The sequence below is a fragment of the Eleginops maclovinus genome, chromosome 16 (assembly GCF_036324505.1).
Source record: "Eleginops maclovinus isolate JMC-PN-2008 ecotype Puerto Natales chromosome 16, JC_Emac_rtc_rv5, whole genome shotgun sequence".
NCBI classification, from domain to species: Eukaryota; Metazoa; Chordata; class Actinopteri; order Perciformes; family Eleginopidae; genus Eleginops; species Eleginops maclovinus.
Genome location: NC_086364.1, coordinates 16,718,070 through 16,739,162, shown reverse-complemented (window position 1 = coordinate 16,739,162; position 21,093 = coordinate 16,718,070). Strand labels below are relative to the sequence as shown.

General features: G+C 41.1%; 2 protein-coding genes across 6 annotated transcripts; one reads left to right on the top strand and one right to left on the bottom strand.

Annotated features, from left to right (window-relative positions):
* Positions 1-169: 169 nt before the first annotated feature.
* Positions 170-7,689, bottom strand: rln3a (relaxin 3a). 2 transcript variants are annotated; one of them, XM_063904558.1, is made up of 3 exons: positions 7,661-7,689; positions 1,323-1,469; positions 170-716 (listed from the first exon to the last, which is right to left on the bottom strand). In XM_063904558.1, coding segments are annotated over exons 1-3 (432 nt in total). In that variant the 5' UTR covers positions 7,662-7,689; the 3' UTR covers positions 170-432. The 2 variants fall into 2 exon arrangements, with proteins under 2 accessions (XP_063760628.1, XP_063760627.1); XM_063904557.1 differs by lacking the exon at positions 7,661-7,689 and having other exon boundaries at positions 1,323-2,538.
* On the top strand, positions 3,469-20,066 carry rfx1a (regulatory factor X, 1a (influences HLA class II expression)). Of its 4 annotated transcripts, none has more exons than XM_063904555.1 (18): positions 3,469-3,603; positions 5,241-5,618; positions 5,811-5,920; positions 6,895-6,990; positions 7,668-7,765; positions 8,269-8,641; positions 9,759-9,940; positions 10,388-10,507; positions 11,363-11,493; positions 11,623-11,741; positions 12,262-12,368; positions 12,457-12,608; positions 13,075-13,172; positions 13,929-14,078; positions 15,069-15,277; positions 16,156-16,309; positions 16,391-16,436; positions 17,477-20,066. In XM_063904555.1, the coding sequence occupies exons 2-18, from the start codon at positions 5,261-5,263 to the stop codon at positions 17,635-17,637; spliced, it is 2,664 nt and encodes an 887-aa protein (XP_063760625.1). In that variant the 5' UTR covers positions 3,469-3,603; positions 5,241-5,260; the 3' UTR covers positions 17,638-20,066. The 4 variants fall into 4 exon arrangements, with proteins under 4 accessions (XP_063760625.1, XP_063760624.1, XP_063760623.1 ...); XM_063904554.1 differs by having other exon boundaries at positions 8,269-8,692; positions 9,765-9,940; XM_063904553.1 differs by having other exon boundaries at positions 8,269-8,692.
* Positions 20,067-21,093: the final 1,027 nt, after the last annotated feature.

Genomic DNA, 21,093 nt, shown 5'->3' with positions numbered 1-21,093 from the left:
TGTTTCCTATTAAAAAAAGATCATTTCAACATGTTTTTTGAAAAGGATTGTTTTTTCCTTATGGATCTGACCTTTTAACCCATTAAATGTGCTCTGTGTGCAATGATACAAACGCAAAATACCAACAAGCTACAGACGCAAACAAAAGTTTATTACAACGTGTGTGACAATTATTGGATAAGACAAAACTGCTTGCTTCAAGACTGAATAATTAAGGCTGTTAATTTGTAACCAGAAAATAATATGTAAACATTTTAAACACATGGCAGCCCTTTCCATACAATTCAAACATAGAACAAATGAAACAGTTCACAATAGTTTAACTCGCTGTAAAATGTCATCAATGCATGGGAAGTGGCAAAAAGGAGTGTGTGTTTGTGTACTTGAATGAATATGTCTGCCAGTGTGTCCACTTATATGGCGAAGGTTGACTCAGCACAGGGAGCTGATCTCGCTCTTGCTGCAGCCCCACTTGCAGCAGGCATTGGACAGGCCCACCACCACGTCCCGGCCCTTGCGGTCAGCCTTGCGTAGGGCTTGCAGGATTTCTTCAGTGATGAAAGAACGGGCCGGCCTGCTAAACACTCCCTCACGGCTGTCTGTAGTGGTGAAGCTCAGATCTCTGTTCCTCTGGAGGAGACTCTCCACCACAGGATTGTGAATCAAACCCTCCGAGGACTCCATCTGACTGGAGCTGAATGGGTCCTCTGAAACATCTGCAGCAGTAAAAGAAGGAATTAAAAAAATCCTACTTGCTTTTTCAATTACATTTTGAGATTATGTTGTCATTAAAATAGTTGCATAAATATTTGAATGACAACTAGATAGATGAAAATAGAGTAATAAATCCCGAGAATGATTGACCAGGGTCAAAGCTTTAAAAAAACATTTGCAAAATAATGCTTTTGATGACGGTAGAAATGAAAATGATAGCTCTACATTCAATATATTGTCAAAATTGACCAAATCAAGTATACCACACAGCATGACCATTCAATACAAATGAAATTATTATTATTTACTGCATAGCTGCACTTAAAATAACGTCACAATTGCCACATGTTTTTCTGCTAAATTGCACACAATCACAATTGAGAATAAGATGGTAAAGTGACTTAATCATGGTAATACAATAAATCTACATAATTACTGAAATCTATAGCAATATTGAAACATCTGATTTAATTTGATGACAAAAAAATACAAATAAAGCATATTTTAGTCACCAGATAAAATCGCAATCATCAGATGAAACCCTAACAGTGATGGTAACTAGAGACCTAGAAAGGTCAGTAATGGATGTAGCACACTGAGTCTCTCACCTGAACTCCTGAGTGAGCGTCTCCATCTAGAGCCTCCGCAGGTGAAGATGACAGCCCGGATGAACTCACGGCCACAAAGCTTCACTCCATATGTTGGGACGTCAATGGGCTGAGCCCCAGACACCAGCAGACACACAGCCAGTACCACTGCTTTCCACATAGTACCACGAGGAAATAAAGCAAAATAGAAATGTTAAGAATTACAGGAGTTTCTATGCTTTGAGCAACACTTTGATTTCTGTCTCCCTGTTTGCAAGAGCTATGACTTTCCAGCTGACCCAGGTGTGGTTTATAAAGGGTTTGGAGTCCTGCATGGGAGACATGAATACTGTGCCTGCAGGACTTTCCCGTAACAGATTTGAAAAAGAGATACAGTCAGAGACCTTTATGGAGACAAAAAGCGGACCAAAGGTGGCATAATTAATGAATATGCCAGAGGCCTGATGATAAAATTGTGTCATCATGAGAAGCATTTCTGTCACCTTTAATGTCCCCTTGTTTAAACTTTACCTACATTTTAAATGTAAACAGTTATGACCCAAATTCAAAAAGTATATGACCAGGTCACTTACAGAATGTTTTAATTGGCCAAAACTAAACCTGTCTCCGTACGTTTTCCAAAATGCATGACACTTTAAGATAAAGGCTGTAGTATACTTTTCCCCCCAATATGTTGTAGCCCTTAAAATTGCTAAATAGACACTATGATGTCTCTTTTGACATCCCAACTCAGATTGTTGTGTAAGATGCAAAGATCTTTTACGAGTTAAATAAACAAGTCAAGCAAATCAAAGAAATATCATATTTGTTAAGTTAAATCAATATAGAAAAAAGTGTCTTTGCCTGAACACATGAAGTTAACCTTTCCAGCCAAACTATGCATGTTCCATGAAATTCTCATAAGATTTAACATTTGCTGACACCACTATAGGGATACATTTAGCCTATGTGACTGATATCACAATGATTTACATATTATTTATATCCGCTTTGCCATAATTAATCGACCCTGTATAACTTCATTTATGCATCATTTTTCCATTCTTGTGAAAATTGCTTATTGAGTCATCATCTCTCTGCCTAAATGTGAACTGGGAGGACAGACAGGACCAGTGACATTTTCAAAGGTAGATAACATAGAAGTCAGACAAAAATAAAACACATTTTTATCTTTGTATCCACATAGTCAAAGGTCGTTCGCTTGGGAAACTACAATGGGGATGGTGAATTTGTAATTAATGTGACAACCGCAAGCAAACAAAATGGCATTTTATGAGGGTGTCCATCCTGATATTCGTTGCCACAGTGTCACAGAAGTGACCTGAGGAGGTCATGGGAACAATATGAAAATCAATGACCCATGCAAATCTGTGGTGTACTAACACTGCACACTGTAGATAAATATATATATATATATATATATATATATATATATATATATATATATAGTCCTAAATTGTGTATAATTTGATTATTGGTTTAAATATATAATATAAATAATTTACAAATCACTTTTCTTTTGGAATACACAGCAGGTGTGTTCATTTAATATTTACTGTTATGGCTGCTCCGTAACTACAATTCCATAACTGGTTAGTGTGAGCTGTTCACACTGGAATTGTACAAGAATTTTAAACTAGAGATACATGCAATCTGATGCATTGTGTTTCATCCTACAATGTTAAACAATTGTCTTCTTTGCTAAATAAATCTACGGCATAACAGAGGCAGAGCTTAAAGTTTATAATGTGTCAGAAGAGTCAAATAGTCAAACTGCTAGGCTATAAATAAGGGCATTTACTGAATGAGCTTGGCTTCAATTAATCAGGGTGTACCCCACAGATCATCATCACCAAAGGCAAATGGATATGCTATGGACAGTATGTTTTGATGACTCTATCAAATAACTTACTGCAGAATTTGGATAAGCACACAGATGGACCTATTACTTTCCCTGACATAGCATCCGCCTTAGTCGTACGAAAATGATGTATGATAGACAGGGATGTTCCTCAAATGGGCGTGGAAGGCTTTGTAGTGGATATTCGCTGCTCCTGTGACTTTAAGACTATTTGGCCGCACAGCCAATCAGAGCGACGGAGAGGGAGGGAAGGGAGCGGGTGGGTAGCAACAGTTGCCCTGGTGAGGACGAAGCGCCATAGCCACGGTAGCCCTGGCGACAAGAACCCAGCAACGAGAATCAACAACAACAACAACCGAATCGGCCATAAAAATAAAAGAAGACATTTTACCGGTGGGAAATACACACGTGGATACAGAGGTGAAGCTCTTTCCATATAGAATATTTTATGTCCAATAATGCTTCAACTGAAATGTGCTATTGCTATTTCCCTTGTTGTTTCAGTAGCCATAACAGGCAACTGACTCCTAGTGTTAGCTGAAGTTAGCCTGAAAGCTAGCCGTCGTATTGATGATGATGCGAGTCCGTTTCTTGAATGGGGTAGTTTCTGTCTGCTACTCATTCGAGTGACACTGGATTGAGCTTGCCATGACGACGCAGTCACAGATGCATACTCAAGCAGGCCGTTGTTATGGCGATGTCAAATGCAAAAGGCACAAAATGGCGGTTGTTGTAGAGACCAGTTAGCTTGCTGTCTGTGTTACCTTCCTGGAAAGCTAGGTCTGTCACGACAGACTTGTGCTGGTTACTGCTTACAGTTAATCAAACCACGTATAGGTAACGTTTATAACAGTTCTTGTACGATCATTTAGGTGCATTATATGGCTGTGTAATACGGGAGGATTTTTCAGGAGCCCGGCAAAAAACCTAGTCCCTGAGTGCCTACCCAAAAAGTAGATCAAATTAAGACAGTCAAGTTTAAAATGCAAATAGATTGGGGTTAGTGTTTATCAAGAAGCAGAGTTGGAGAAACAGCTGTTCGGAAAAAATATCGATAATAATAAACTGGAAAGCTAAAGGCAGGTGGCGGACATTGAATATCTGAGGGGCGTGGTGAAGGAAGACGTTCTGCAGGTGTTCTGCAGGTCCGAGTTCAGTTTAAATTGTTGTACTGAACTGCTATCTGGGTATTAATATTGCCTATTAACGTCAGCATTGAAAATCACATTTAAATTCACAAATGTAGGTCAATGTAAGCCTTTCCCATTCAGTCGATTATAAAATAAAAAAGGCAGGAGGTGTGTAAAATAGCATTATCCAGTACACAAATTAAGGGTAACGTGTACATGTAATCTCCTCATAAATGTGTTTTACATTAAACTCATTTGCAACAGAATGCATTGCAGTATTCAGTATTAGTGTAAGTGTGTAAGGGATTTTCCCACACAGGTGTGCCTGTGTTGAATGGCCAAGGGATGTGTGATCACATTATAGGTAATGAGAAACCGAAATGCCAGTTCCCGTCAATGCTTCCCCCCACACACACACACACACACACACACACATCAGCCTCACCACCAACAGGTCAGCTACAGTACTACTTATAAAATGATTAAGGGGGGGGGGCATCTGATGTTGCTAACTATTTTTCACAACTATTCATACATTTGTGCAACCAACATCAAATGTTCAAGTGTTGCCAATGTCATCTTACAAGTTGGACCCCGTACTCGTACTGAAATATTAATGATTTACTCTGTACTACTTGTTAAACATTTCAAAGTTAAGGTGATAGAAGCAGCTGTGATTCATTACAATTTCTTCTGCTCTCCTCTCCAAAAGTCAAGAATTGTATCCCTCTTCCATTTTAAAACTGTTACTAGATCTCTGTCCCCTTGCCCGTGTCAGTCTGAATGATTATTTGGTGGATTGGAATACAAACTGACATTTGGCTATTCCAAGCCGGCTGACCAAGCCGTTCCAGTCCTGGTTTCCAGCCTGGAACATTCCGATCCTCCCTAATTTACAGCAGTTAATACCTGTTTCTTTTTTTCTAGGGTGACTCCCAGCTCCTGTAATGGCCACCTCAGGCTACGTAGGTGAGATCCAGCCAGCAACCCAATCCCAGGGGGCCGTAGTTACCATCACACCGATGCAACCTGACGCCAGTTCTACCCCTGCAACCTCCCCGCAGTTTCTGGCTGAGATTCAGACCGCTGTGGCTACTCCCACTGTTGTCACACAAACGGGCCAAACTACTCCCACTGATCAAGCCCCCTCCATCAGCTCTCCGGAGCCTGCAGATGGTCAGGCCCAGTCCACCGCACAAGCCCAGCCTCCTCAGACACAATACGTGACCGCAGAGATCCAGGGCTCCCCCTCACAGTCTGGAAATGCTCAAAGCACTCCTCAATACATCGTTGTTACAGTCACAGGTAGGTCTGACACAGGGCCAGTTTAGGGCCTGCACTTTACCTTATTCATCCACAATTTAGTGATTACCCCTCATTGAATAGGACCAGCCTAAAAACTGGTAATTAATTAATATAAAATAGTTATAATATTGATTAAATTGAATAACTTTTGCCTTATTGGTGAAATGAACGAAATGTGTGTTTGTCCCTCAGAGGGCTCCCTTCACTCCTGTGACAGCATGTCGGACTCTAGCCCCCCTCCAACTGTGGTGCAAACAGGAGTTCCCACACAGGTTGTTCAGCAGGTTCAGACGGCCCAACAGGTAACGTAATAATATTATAATATAACTATCGTATAACAATAATACACATTATAACGGAGTTACAATAATGTATTACTTTTAGCTGTAACGCAGTAATATAATGCATTACTACTGAAATTTGGGTAATATAATACCTGTTACAATTCTCAGTAACGCAGTTACAACATATTTTAAAATACCAGAGAAATAATTGTGCAGGTAGAATAGTAACTCAGTAAGCTTGTTTACTATTGGTTAAGAGGGCTGCAGAAACAGATTAGCAATGGAGAGCTGCAGGCTCTGAGAAAAAAAAGAAAAGAGACAGGAGTGCGCCGAGGCTAAAGCAATAGAAGGTCACTTTCTCTTGGTCTGCTGGTTGAACCCAGAGAGGTTAAGAGACTCGTCGCAGAATGTTGAAGATCTGCAGCCTCTGTCCTCTGTGGAATCGCCTGCTTTTAGAAAGCTTGTCAGCAAAATCCCCGTTAACACACCAATGACAAGGTGAGCTAGCGTTGCCATATACAGCAGGTCACAGGGCCGTGCAGAGGCTCCACTGACATGTTGTCAATAACAAACAGAGACGTAATGTTACCGTTATCAAATATTATTTAGCCCACTTAACCGAAAATCACCTGCAGAGACCTGCTGCAATACTTCTCCTCACCCCAAGTCAATTCTATTCTAAAGCATGAGTTTAATTTCTAGCTCTTTTCCCAATTTTCAACATGTACTGCCAGATAGATGGATAGCTTTAATTATTGAGCTGCAATAAACTACATTTTAGCATTTAGAGCCATACTTTTGCAATTACTTTGGTGAAAGTAACTCAAAGTAACGCAAAAGTAGTGTAACGCATTACATATCAGAGACAGTAATAATGTAATGTAACTTATTACTTTAAAAAGACAGTAATGAGTAATATGTACTGTATTACATTTTGGAAGTAACTTGCCCAACACTGATTATAACACGTGAATATTTGTTTATCTCTACAGCGATCTGTGGTGCAGGCCACTTCTCAGATAACCAAGACTGAACCTGGCACACAGCTCAGTGTCACCAGCCTGCAGCCTGTTCATATCGGCCAGGAGGTAAGTCAAACACACACAGTAACACAACTCAACATTGGTGATAAATAGGATATCTGACAATAATGTGTACTGTCAGTGACAATGATTACAATGGAATACAAACAAACACAAGTCCTCATAGCTTTCGCCCCGACAGATGATCACATGTGACAAAACTTTCCAACTTCCTCACATTTTGGCTTAGTATTAGTCAACTTATCAAATCTTTGGTGGAACCTTCATCTGCCGGCTTCCAGTTCCTCCCTAGCACAGCGCTGACAGCAATAGTCAGGGATAAGTATGTTGATGAATGTCTGCAGCAACATGAGATAGGACAGCCGGAATGCCAGACCTGGGTATCAGCAGTCTACATGAGAGAAAGCTGCGTCACACCCCTCTACATTTCCTTGGATCTCCTTCAGTATGGCCAATCACCATACTGGCACACAGTGGCTGAGGAGAAAAAGATAGGAGCCCAGCCTACAGCCACAAGCTCAGACCCAGATCAGCCACTACTGCAGGCTACATCTTCCGCTTTCCAAGTAGGTCAGGGACACAAGGGACAGTGCAAGTTAAGGGAAAAGAGAAGCTGCCTGGAGCCAAGAAATGAATTAGTGTTGTTATGTACAGTTGATATGTTTGAAATAAAATGGCAAATATTGATTGGATTTGTGTGTTTGCGTGTTCTCACTCTTAAGGTTCAGCAGCAGCTCACACCAGTGCCCGTGCAGCATGTTTATGCCAATCAAGTGCAGTATGTGGAAGGAGGAGAGACCAACTACACAACAAGCACTATGTTAGTATGCATTTCAGTCTATTATTATCTATCATTTTTTTGTAGTATAAATAATATATAAATGAAGATAATGATAGTGAGATACTTGATTCAATTGCATTTCTATAAGTAATAAAAAGAAAGAAACAAGATGGTAAAACTTTGGGGGGGGTTATGATAAAAATGCCATGAACTCAGGACTGGAGAACACCTTTTTGGTAGATTTGAGGACCAGTTCTGTCCAGAACTATGTTGTTTGTGACCTTCTTGACCAGCTGACTTTACTGACAGCTGATTACATATTGTAAAAATGAATCTGCCTTGAGTTCTTAAATCAATCTACTGGTGACTGGACTAGCCAAATCGTGGCGACACCATCAGCTGGTCGAGACAGGCCAGTTGACACTGCTGCAACTTTTCCCCAGCAATGATCAAACTGGTGTGAACTGGGCTTTACATTTTTGTATTTGTGTTCCAGTTTACTTTGCTTCTAAAACTATTTTTAAAAATGTTTTTTCATTCAGCCGGTCGAGCGCCTTTCCCTACACTGACACCCCGCTGTACACCCAGACCACTGCTGCCCAGTATTATGACGGTCAGCCAGCGTCTGTCTCACAGGCCTCCACCACTGGCACACCACTAACCGTCTCTGTGACTGCTGGCACAACGGGGGGGGTGTCCATGTTTGTTACCCAGCCCACCAGTACAGCAGGGGGAGGGGCCACCGTGGTGACCACAGGCGGCACTACCAATGGGGCAGGGGAAGGGGCAGGAACCAATGGTGGCGCAGCAGGCAGCTATGTGATCCAGGGGGGTTACATGCTGGGCAGCAGCAGCACGGGGACAGCTGGCAACAGTCAGAGCTACTCACACACCGCCCGCGCCTCTCCAGCCACTGTGAGTATTACAGAGGGCGAGGAGAGTAGCGTTCCGTCGGCAGACAAGAAGGTATGCAGAGGCGCCAAGCGCAGAAATGTCTTTCTTATTCTGTTCTCATCAACACAACCCTTTGCTGATGCATACTGATGATGTCATAGTTTTGTCCAGTAGAAAGCACAAATAAAGAAATATGTGAGATTTGGAATATAGATGTACCAAAAAGATGCTTCATTGATCAAATTCAAAATCAACACTTTATCAATTTACACATTTCTGTTTGTTTGTATTTCAGCACATTTTTGCAGATAAAAATAATGTGATGTTCATAATATTAGTATTACACTGTTTCTACTATTAGATTCCAGTGGTGGTTGCCTAGGATTGCAAAATTCAAACTTTCTCTAATGAAATATTTTAGCTTCAGTCCATATTTGTTGGCATTTAGCCAAAAAAAACATTTCACTGCGGTCAAAATACTGCCCTCCTGCCTGCTGCACACAAAGGGAGGCAGACAAACGGGGGCGGTGTAGCAGCAATCTAACATCGGAGCTTCTACTGAGGTTTACAATGAGGCTTTGAATCTGCTGTTCGAGTGCTGATGGTAAATAGAGGATGATACATCCCAATAAGGACCAGAAAATGTTAGCTGTGGATGGCACACTGCTTGTTGATCATAATATATATACAGTATTCCATAAGTATCCAGTCTTTTTAACTGTGGTTTCTTCCTGAAAGAAAACAAAACCATGGCCTCATCATTTTCATATCATCACAGTGCATGTGACGAGGGCTATTGCTGAATGCCCTAACACTATATTGTTCATCTCAGATTCATCATATCCAAACCCACGTGATAATGGTAACAAACCTAAACATCCCATAAATATTGCAGGTCATTAATTCATTGCATACCAAAAACGTATGCCACGGCACGCATTTCCAAAAGATGGATAAACTGTTCATGTAAATCGAGTCGTCGAATTCATTGATTAGAAATATGATAGTGTGCATGTAATGGATTTTAAACTTGTGGGTATTGTGCCTGTTTCTGTGTGCATACATGCTGTGGTGTGTTTGTATATACTGCTTTGCTAAATGCACCAGCTATTTTCTTTTTTCTTTGCCTGCGTGTCAGGTACAGTGGTTGCTGGACAACTATGAGACAGCTGAAGGAGTGAGTCTGCCACGATCCACGCTCTACTGCCACTATCTGCTGCACTGCCAGGAGCAGAAACTGGAGCCTGTCAATGCTGCCTCCTTCGGGAAACTCATTAGATCTGTGTTCATGGGGCTGCGCACACGACGCCTGGGCACGCGGTAAGACAGGTCACCAGACTCCCAAAATCAGGTTTATGAGACATGATATTCCATATATGCACATATTAATATCATGCCTATTTAAATGGACACCCAAGCATTTTTGTAAAATCTATAGATGGAGCATTGTAAAATGTTGGCCAAAGGGTAGGAAGAGATGGGCAGAGACACAGGCAGACAGCATGTGTGTGGGTGAGTTTGTGGGTGAGGAGATGAGCAAATCAGATTGGCTTTTAAAACACATTTTGTAGTATGGGTTTAATTAAGAAATCCAATATATTTATTTGAAGGTTAAAATTCCAGTCTTCATTAAGACTCTAAAATATGTGGCTTTGTAAGAGTTACCACATTAACCCTATCCTCAAATATCTACTTCTCAGTATAAAGGACATATTCACCAACATGTGTCCAATTCTATGTGAAACACATTGTGTCTGCTCCCAACAGGGGTAATTCCAAATACCACTACTATGGGCTGAGGATCAAGGCAGGGTCTTCTCTTCTTCGTCTGATGGAAGATCAGCAACATCTGGCCATGAGGCAGCAGCCCTTCTCACAGAAACAAAGGTACTGTACACACATACCATAAACATCCATATTATTGACTTTATGTACACTTTTTTTAACCAGAAGGGACTCAACAGGGTGTAGCTACGAACAACGTATGCTTAACAAGACATTGTTAGTCCACTAAAATGTCACATTTACCCTTCATGAACTGAAAACACACTGTGATCTGGGTAAAGTTGTAAGAGGGAAACATGGAGAGCATCTCCTTGATAGCGACCTCTCAATCACAAAGTAGCTGTGGCGGATCAATTCCCATTTAAATTTGAGTCGCCGAGAGGCTAAACTTGATTTTGTGCTGTGACGCGTTTGCAATGAGAAAGTCCATACTGAAGTTTGATGACATTTTTAAACACAAATAAACACACAATAACTTAATAGGACCAAACAGTCAACAGAAAAAGTATCAGCGCAAGCTTACCCTCTGTCATCCCAACAGGTGACCTAAATACACAAGTCCCACCCATGTGACAATTGCAGGAAGGGCTCAACAAATACAAATAAAAGTGATGGTATTTAATAATAAGAATACAAATAATAAATGTAGCGCTAAATGTTATCCTGCTGTTTTGAAGGAGATTCGAAACTCCTCAGGAAAAAGTTTAAAGAGGTAACAAATCAAGTGAGAAGTAGGATCATTTTTCTCATCGACTTCTATACAACCAGACTTCTTTGGAGATCTTGCTCTTTTGAAAGAATACAAGTTTAAGACTCCCCTGTAACCTTTTTAATTTGTACACATGAATCAATTTCCTTTGTACTTTTATTTCCCCTGTTTGTTTGACTTTGGTATTCATCATCTTTGTGTAGATCAGAATATTTTATCTACCTCCACCTGTTAACTCTATGTTTCAGGTTGAAACCCGTGCATAAAGTAGAGGGAATGACTAACGGCACTGCGGCAGGAGCAGGCCAGCAGCAGCAACAGCAGGGATCCGGGCAGGTGGACATCAGCACCCAGGTTCAGCAGTACCAGCAGTTCCTAGGTGAGTGCAGCAAACAGTGAACAAACACATGGTATGGAAGTATAATAACGACATGTAAGACAATATTATTTACAGACCCTCTGCTCTTATGTGATTTCTCTTTGAGTATCTAGTGTTCTTGTATTCCAGATGCATCCCGAGCTCTCCCAGAGTTCCCAGACATCGACCTCCAGGGGAAGTCTCTGCCGGAGGGAATTGAGCTGGAGCACATCAAGAGCTTTCAGCTGCTGTACAGAGAGCACTGTGAGGTAACTGAATGAAGCTCCCATTGAGTATTTATGAGTTTCTATCTTTATGTTTGTGGGACTGTTGAATACTGCTTTAAGCGAAACGACCTACTGTAACCTATGGGGTAGGGATGTAGTAACTAGGAAATTAAAAGGCATGTTGTTAGACAGCTGAGGGAGGAGATAGGTCAAAAGTATGCTGCCTATATTAGTAGGAAGGTCTGTCTATTCATTTAACCTTTCTTTATTCAAGCAGTCTCACTGACATCTTTTTTCCTAGATAGACCGGAAAAAATAACATCACAAGAACAAAAACTTTCAAACGGAAACAACATCATAATAAGGAACTAAAAAATAAACGTCTCTCTTCAATTGACAGAAGAGATGTTAGGTAGTAAATACATTGTGATAATTGTGCATTTTCCTTATTAAGTAATGTCCTATTTCCTCATTCTGTGTCTTTCCAATTGATCATTTCTCTGTGCTCAGTCATTTATTATCTGTCGCTGAAGTGCAGCGTGTTTTCTCTGTGTTTTGTCAGGCTATACTTGATGTGATGGTCAACCTGCAGTTCACCCTGGTGGAAACTCTGTGGAAAACCTTCTGGAGGTTCAGCCAGAGTCAGGCGGGAGATGCCACGTTGGCTGTGTGAGTACGCAAGACAAACAATTCCATTTTAGTCCTAAACCAAAGCAGAATACTGATCACTCAAACTGGTATACATGTGTGTTGGCAGTCATGACGAGTCTGAGAAGCGGCTGCCTAAGTCCTGCCTGGTGATGCTGTGTAAGTATGATCCGGTGCTGCGCTGGAGCCGGGACTGTGACAATAGCCTGTACCAGGCCCTGGTGGAGATCCTCATCCCTGATGTCCTCAGGCCCATCCCCAGTAAGGCTCTGCAAGAAAACACCATACTATCAAATACGTAATATGCACGTACCACAATATCACATGACAATATTTTAACCACAAAAGGGACCACATCTTTCTTAGATTCAATATTAAATTGCCAGATATAATTAAAGATCCAAACCTGCAGTAAATACCCGTACCGAGCTATTCTTTAGAATAAACCTACGAGAGAACACAAATTCTAGATTTCTGTGACCAAATTATTTTTGACCTGGGTCCGTAGCAGAGCACACATTTTGTTTCTAAATAGATGCCAACTCGTCCGCTATGGAAACTGAGTCACGGGGTCAGACTTTGAGTTGTATTACTCACTGAACTCTGCTAGGAGTTGTCTTTCAGCAAGAACATAATGTTCACCAGATGCTTGAAAATTCTTTCTCCTGTTACATTCTCGGTAAAGATGGACCCGAATTAAAGTCCCTTTCCTTCTCTCTGCCTCCAGGTGCCTTAACTCAAGCCATTCGCAACTTTGCCAAGAGCCTGGAGAGCTGGCTTACCAATGCCATGATGAACATCCCGGAAGAAATGGTCCGCATCAAGGTATATTTGAAGGAACAGATTTTTATACCTGTAATGGAAACTTCTGGAGACGAAACTCAGTGAGAGCACGGGAGAGCTGGAACCTGATGGCAAACACTGAAGGTTTATTTGAAGTGACGGCCGGAGCATCTGCAAGACATTTGCTGCAGACACAAAGTGACCAATTATGAACATCTCTCCCCCAGTCCCATGTATTTAGCTGGTTCTGAGAGAATACTCAACATTCAGCATAACAAGATACAGCCAACAAAGCACTAAAGCACCTCTATCAGCTGACGCAAACAGCTTGTGCTCAGCGAGGGGAGTAGAAAATGGAGCAAGCTTTCAGGAGTTTGTAGGTTTTCCATTTTGTGAACAGCGGCTACAGCTGATTTTACATAACATGCAGTCCTATCCTTTGCATGCTCTGTGGTGCAGCTTGGATGAAAACAAATGTTGTCTAGGTAAATCATGCAAATTATCATGAGAAGAAAAAAGTCTATTAAAAACAACTAACTCTTATAAAGGCTGTCCCATCATGACGTTTGTTCTCATTCTTAATGGGACAATGTAATGTGATAAAGTGAAGATGCAAGGTCCTGTTGTTAAATATAGGCCTGTTACATTTGATCACGTTTGTATTAAATGCCCCGTCTACTCATTAAGAGCTGAACATCCAACAACAGGTTTGTCTAGAGATATTCATATGTATGCGTGGCTTTATGTAAAATGTATGTTTTGTTGTCCTTTCCTCCTCCTCTCCTTGTGATCTCTCAGGTCACATCAGCCAACGCATTTGCCCAGACACTGCGTCGCTATACCAGCCTGAACCACCTCGCCCAGGCGGCCCGCGCTGTCCTGCAGAACACGGCCCAGATCAACCAGATGCTCTCCGACCTCAACCGCGTCGACTTTGCTAACGTCCAGGTTGGTCTAGTCTCTGCTGCGTTCATGTCACCTCATATTAATGTCAGAGTTTGTGTTCCTGCATTTCATTTAATGGTCCAGCAGGGGCTCAGTCAGTAGGGGCTTGGACTGGGAATCGTAGGGTCGCCGGTTCAAGTCCCCGAACAGACTTGGAAATATGGAAGTTGGACTGCTACTTGGAGAGGTCCCAGTTCACCTCCTAGGCCCTGCTGTGGTGCCCTTGAGCAAGGCACCAGACACCTCCAATCCCCCCCTCCCCATTGCTCCCCGGGCGCTGCACGATAGCTGCCCACTGCTCCTAGTACTAGGATGGGTTAAATGCAGAGGACACATTTCGATGTGTGTGCTCTGCTGTGTGCATGTATGTGACTAATAAAGAGGGATTCTACCTCCGATTCTATCTATCTTCTGCAGTGGCATGAGGTTTTGATGAGGTCTTGTGCGTTGACTAGGTGTTAACCTAAGTCTGTGTTTTCTGCAAATTTATCTCCAGGAAATGTCAACCCCTGTAGCTGTTTCTCAGAAGTCTTTCTTCTTCCTCTAGTAGATTGAGCTCACATGTGTTGAAACAGCACCCTGAACCTGGAAGGGATTTAGTGTCTAGATTAAAGACCATCATTTTTTTATCTTCACACACAAATGCTGAAACACAATCAAAAACAAAAAGGAATACATAAAAAAAACACAAGAAAGAAAAATGAATGAAAATGTATAAAAGTAGTGGCAATGAAAAGGTAGGTGAAGATGATCAAACTGTCTCGTAGAAGATGTGAATGAATTTGAGAATAAAATATGAGGATATTGGCTGAAAGAACATATATTGATATTTGAACACACATATCTAATAAATATCAAATTCAATTTGAGTACGATACAGTCAGACAGAGTGGAAGAAGAAGTCACCCTGCTGCCCTCTTAAGACACTACTACTGTAAGGTGTGTGACTACCACGCAATGACACATTCACCCATCCTGTCCCCCCCTTTGCAGGAGCAGGCTTCATGGGTTTGCCGGTGTGAAGACCGCGTGGTGCAGCGGCTGGAGCAGGACTTCAAGCTGACCCTGCAGCAGCAGAACTCCCTGGAGCAGTGGGCAGCGTGGCTGGACAGTGTGGTCTCGCAGGTCCTGAAGCCCTACCAGCAGAGCCCGGCCTTCCCCAAAGCCGCCAAGCTCTTCCTGCTCAAGTGGTCCTTTTACAGGTGTGAGGGGGCGACATTGGACATTTCTTTTCTGCTTTGCTGTCTTGTGTAGTGTAGGTAACAAGATCCTCTGTTGCTGATGGGAGAATTGAAATCTGTGTAGTTGCACATTTATCAGCGGTAGGGAGTCAGGAGCTGAGCAAAGCCAGGAGCTCAAAGTAAAAAATGCACAGAGAGAGAGAGAGAGATGCAGGGCTGCAGACGACTCTTCCAAAAAGTCTTAATTTAACCATCTTTTCACCAGCTCGATGAAACACTTCACGAGGTCACGGGAAGATGTGAAGAAGAATTCTGCCTTCGCTTTAAATGTTGAAGCCAAAAGGAATTATGAGACAGCATTAACTACCTTCCTCTGATGGTCCAGTGATCCACATGCAAAAAGAGATTTAAAAAAAGGGAACTATTGTGGCACCTGACCTTAGCATTTAGAGAATTCAAACTGCTCTTATCATCAAAATAGCAATTAGCATGAACAGAGTTTAGGATGGATATATTTTGCTCCTGAATGTTTGAAGTATTTAGATGGCGCTGGCTGCACGCTCTATACATGACTGAGTGTATAAATATATGTGTTTATAGCTGAATAAGTACTATAGATAGATAGTGAACTAGGAACTATGATGGTGAATGTTAAGTATGATGATATTGAGTCAGGGACGTATCAAATCTGTTGTATTTTCCATATAGGAATGCATTTCTGGCAAATATGGGAAACTGGATATTCAAGAGCAGTGAATCACTTAACCCCCACCCTCTGTCTCTTTTTCTTTGAACTGTATCATAATGAAACCCTAAGACATGTTTCCCCTTTGTGGTTAAGAAGAAGAAGAAGTGATATGTTTGTACCAATGACTTAAATCCTCATCTTTGCTCTGCAGCTCCATGGTGATCAGGGACCTGACCCTGAGGAGCGCAGCCAGTTTCGGTTCGTTTCACCTGATCCGCCTGCTGTACGATGAGTACATGTACTACCTGATAGAGCACAGAGTTGCCCAGGCTAAGGGAGAGACCCCCATTGCCGTCATGGGAGAGGTACCAAAGCACACAAACACACATGAAATAAAAAATATTAGCAATGTAAACAGTACTAACACACTTCCCCTCTGCCATTAGTTTGCCAGTTTAGGCCGGGGGCTCAACCAGCTGGATCCTGACAAAGGTAAAAACACTCCGCACCGGGTTTCTACCGTATTACTGAGTATTACAATGCTGCAAGACGTGTCATTTTTTAAGTACAAATGATAAACAGATTTATGACAGCTTCACTCTTCAACTCTTTTTTATATGAGCCAAAAGAGATGACCTTTGTGTTTATGTAGATGTAATTTATGGTGCTGTTAGGTTGCTGCTAGACCACCCCGTTAAATACAGGTGCATGCCTCCATTTGTGATATTTTAAAGTCTTTACATCAGCTAATGTAGATTAAAGCATCGTATTTTTCTAGGTTTAAACATTTTGAGAATGTCACAGATTGTAACATCTACCTTGTTTTATATTTTATTTTTATACAACTTTATTTTTCAGGTTTTCACAAACACAATATGTCCAACATTCATGACAAAAAGTTGCAAACCCCCCCAAATCACAACGCCTTCCCCCTCCATGTGGTATTCCCCAATGCATAAACATACGAGAGAAAGATAAATAATGAAATTATCCTAAAAATAAAATAATGATGACAATAGATAGCATACAAGTAAATACAAAGATAGAATCATAACCAACTAAACACTTTAGTTTGTGCTATTATTGCCACCCTTCAAAACCCCTAGTGTGACAAGGTACTGTAGGTAATAACTCCAAGCCCACAATGGTCAAAGAAAAAGTGAATCAGGTGAAGGATAAGCCTCTAACATGGGTAATAAATAGCGACCGAGTTTGTTGTATTTGTGAACTAAACCGCGCACTGCATATCTTAATTTCATCCACCTAAATAAACTTTTGGACTTGCTCTGCTCTGGAGAAATGTTTGGATCACACAGGTCAGAAGCAATCCTATGCAGCCACCACTGGAGTATTATTTTGCAAATAACAAAGTACTAATAAATTCAGAGCCGCTGACTTTTTATCTTAAACCGTGCCAAAATATACCAAACAAAAAGCTGCTCAACATTTGAATTATTCACTTCAGCCCTTCGAACAAAAGTCTTATTTCAAGCTTTGTTAATATCAAACTCAATTCCCTTTGTCAATCCCAGAAGAGGAAGAGGAGGAGGAGGAGGAGAGTGATGATGAAGGTCAGGAGCTGTCCCTTCCTTCAGACGGAGGGGTGCTAGGAGACGAGTCTCTGGAGCCGCCTGCCAAGCTGGCCCGTATGGACCAAAGAGTCCTCTTCAGCACCGGATCAGCTGACGACTGAGCACACACTACTAGACGTGGTCCGATCATAGTGAATATGCACACACACACACACACACGCAAACACACACACACACACGTACATAAAACATTTATTTATACACTCCTCACATGTATATAGATCTTGTAAATGTGTGTGTGCGCACTCTCGCCGCATTCTGTAAATGGTTACGCGCGCGTGCGCACACACACACACACACACACACACACACACACACACACACACACACACACACACACACACACACACACACACACACACACACACACAATCAAATCATTCAGTACTGCTGTTGCCTGAACGGCACAACCACCTGTTGGCACCACTGACTGGATTCACCATCGTTGGCACTGCAATAGGATGTGGCTTCAAAACCCAGCAAGCCAATGTGATGAAAGATAAAGACCCTCAAAGTCTAAAAATTAAAACGTAGCATCTCCAAATGATGACTTGGTATCTCAGAATGATACGATAAAACAATAATTAGAAACCTTATCGAAATAATGACTTTTTCTCATTATTTTGAGGAAGTATGACATTGTACTGCAACGGTTCCTATTTTAAGATGTGTCATTATTTAAATATACTTTGTCATTGTTTATGAGGTCGTACGAATCATTCAGAGGAAGTTACTGATTATGAGGATCATTTGTTTTTTATCACATTGACACAAATGGGCTTCCATAGACAGAAACACAGAGCATGTGTTAACCCTCAGTTGTATTGATCTGTAAAAATAAACTTCAGCCAGGCATGTTTTCTCTCTCTCATCGCATCTCAACCTGTAGCCTCGCTGTCTTCTTGCTCCGAAACATCCGCTCACCCCCCCGATCCTCCTGAAACTGTCTATGCCGTATCAAAGTGGTCTTAGAAATACTGTGATGTGTGTGTGCGTGTGTAAAGGTAATCTCTACAGGAGGAGGGTGCACAGCGGATCTTAAACAGTGAAAGATTGCTAAATTTAAGTGTTGAAAATGTAATCAAAATGGGAGAGACAGCGGGAGGTTGGGATTTTTGAGTGTGTTTGTCTTGTTTGTGTTTATTTATGTTTGCGCTCTGGGGGTTGCACCGCTTCGCTGTTACTTCTGGAGGCTGACTATGATGATGGTGTGTGTGTCTGGTTGTGTGATTGTGAGTCATGCCAGTTGTTGACTGTTTCCTCTGTATATATATATATTCTCTAAGGCACCAAGGTGTTGATTTGGGAGAAGTGTGAATATTACCTGTTTAATTTAATTTTCCTGTAAAGAAAAATACCCTTCTTGTGTTCTTGGAGTGCCTGTCGCAGCTGCTACTCACCTGTAAAGAAAAAGCTACGGCTGTGGAATTGGGGCTCCCATTAGTTGCTGCAAAAAAAATCCTCTCTTTTTTATTGAACTTCTGGTTCCACGAGAAGAGGTACTTGTATGTGTCATATTTCTATGTTTCATCATTCCTTTTCATCACGTTCCTCTTTGGCCTCATTTTCCATTGACTTCTAATTCTCCTGCATTTATTTCTCTTTTCCATGTGTGTGCCAAACCTTTGCTTTTCACCCATTGTTTTTAAATGATCCGTCTTTGTTTTAAGGAGGACTGTGCCTGAGTAAGAACGCTGATATATTCTAATATTCTGATGTATATTTATCCACTATTTTGAATTTTGTTGTCACTAAGTGAACCTCTTGTGCAGTGTATGGTGCTGTGTTGTCACACATTGTAAGCAACCTTTGTGTGCTTTATTGATTTGTGATTGTAAGTTTAGTCATTAATCCTCTATCATATCTGATGGCTTTTTCCACAAGGCCCTGCCTCTTTGCACATATCGACTATTGTCTTGAAAACAGTTGAGTTATCTGAATTTTTTTTTCACTTCCTTCAAAGTCTCAAGTGTTTTTCTTTTAATGGTGGGGTGAAGGTGTCAGAACGTCTCGTACCCCTCTGGGGTGAGAGGTGAGCTCTGCTTTCTGCACAGTCCTCCACCGACACTCATCTCCCTCCACTGTGCTTTCATCTCGCTGCGTTTCCGCCCGCCTGCCAACAGCTTTGTTTTGCTTCAAACATCCATATTCTTAAACACTGTTCGTCAAGATTGGTTGTCGTAAACATGTCATTTTTGGATTTTTGAATACAATGTCTTTAAATAGCTGCGATGTTCATGTTTTCGACAAACATTGCCAGCCTCAAACCAGCACATCAACCTTTATATACGGAGTCTAATGCTACCACAGCTGAGAACAAATCATCTACAGCAAATAGAATGGCCATTGTTTAGTCATTTTTATAGTGCATTGTTTCTTATGTACAAAACAATTGAGAAAAAAAGATGTTCAGTGGCAGTGTTTTATGAATTTGGTCTGCTATAAGTATGACTGTGCCTTTGGAGGTGGTAGAATGCAATTCAGATGTTTTTAATTTTAAAGATATAAATTAAAGAATTTTTAAAATTGCTGTTTCTAGTTTTTATTTTCCTCCAAGTGTCTTTGTTGAACAGTAACTACAGTCACATATACAAACAGATCATCAGTTTTTATAATCCTTCTGGCATAAAAGATAGCGCTGTGGTCTGACGCGCAGCCACTGTTTTACTCAATCTGACACTTGTTTTTTTTCTTAAACTGACTTCCTGTCTCGTACTGCCGCACACTTCTGCTGCAACGTACACACAGTTACAGGAACAGAAACCACAGATATCTCTTTAGAAATTAAAAGATCAAAAGTGTTGCCACTGTAAGCGTGTGGAAACTCAAAGTGCTGCAAATTCAGTTAGAAAAAGATCTTAGAAATATTTGCGTCTGTGATTGGGGTTCATCTATGTTCTAACACCTGATTCATCTTAGGAAAACAAATAGTGACATCTACTTGTGATTTATCTCTAATATGAATGTATTATATATCTGCTGACAGTGGGCAGTGTTTTAAGTGCATACTATCCAACATGTTCAACACACACTGTGTCAAAATCTGAACTTTTACAAATATATTTGATTTAACTCTCTTTGGACTCCTAGACTTGTACAAAGCTGTGTTATTGTTGTAATTTGTATAACAATTGCGTTATACCCCTTTCTTTTAAGTAAAATATATATTTTTAAATCTTCATTGCAACTCCCCCCCCCCCCCTACGGAAGAGGATAAGGGTCACCTGAAATCTGACCAAAAGTCTATAAAGAAATGTGAGTTCTGAGAATAAAAGATATTGCTTTCAACTAATCTAATTCAATTATGTAGAATGTGTTGACATAACATATTTAATTTAATTCAACCTTTAGATTTATTTAGTGTAGAATGGAGACCAGCTCAAGGAGAACACGAGATTAAAACTCAATGGGATCACTGAGCTAAACCCTCTGGAGCGAGCTGATTCATGCTGGCCGACGGAGAGAAGTACCAGACCTTTAGTAAAAGTGCTCAGAGTGTATAAATACTCTGTTAAAAGCAAAAGTCCTGCATTCAAAATGTGACTCAAGTAAAAGTA

Excerpts from the sequence above, each read along its gene's own strand:
- rln3a (XM_063904557.1), bottom strand. The coding sequence starts at position 1,482 with ATGTGGAAAGCAGTGGTACTGGCTGTGTGTCTGCTGGTGTCTGGGGCT. Across the intron at positions 717-1,322 it reads ACGCTCACTCAGGAGTTCAG|ATGTTTCAGAGGACCCATTC; the intron begins GTGAGAGACTCA and ends TTACTGCTGCAG.
- rfx1a (XM_063904553.1), top strand. The coding sequence starts at position 5,261 with ATGGCCACCTCAGGCTACGTAGGTGAGATCCAGCCAGCAACCCAATCC. Across the intron at positions 15,278-16,155 it reads CTCAAGTGGTCCTTTTACAG|CTCCATGGTGATCAGGGACC; the intron begins GTGTGAGGGGGC and ends TTTGCTCTGCAG. Across the intron at positions 16,310-16,390 it reads CCATTGCCGTCATGGGAGAG|TTTGCCAGTTTAGGCCGGGG; the intron begins GTACCAAAGCAC and ends CTCTGCCATTAG.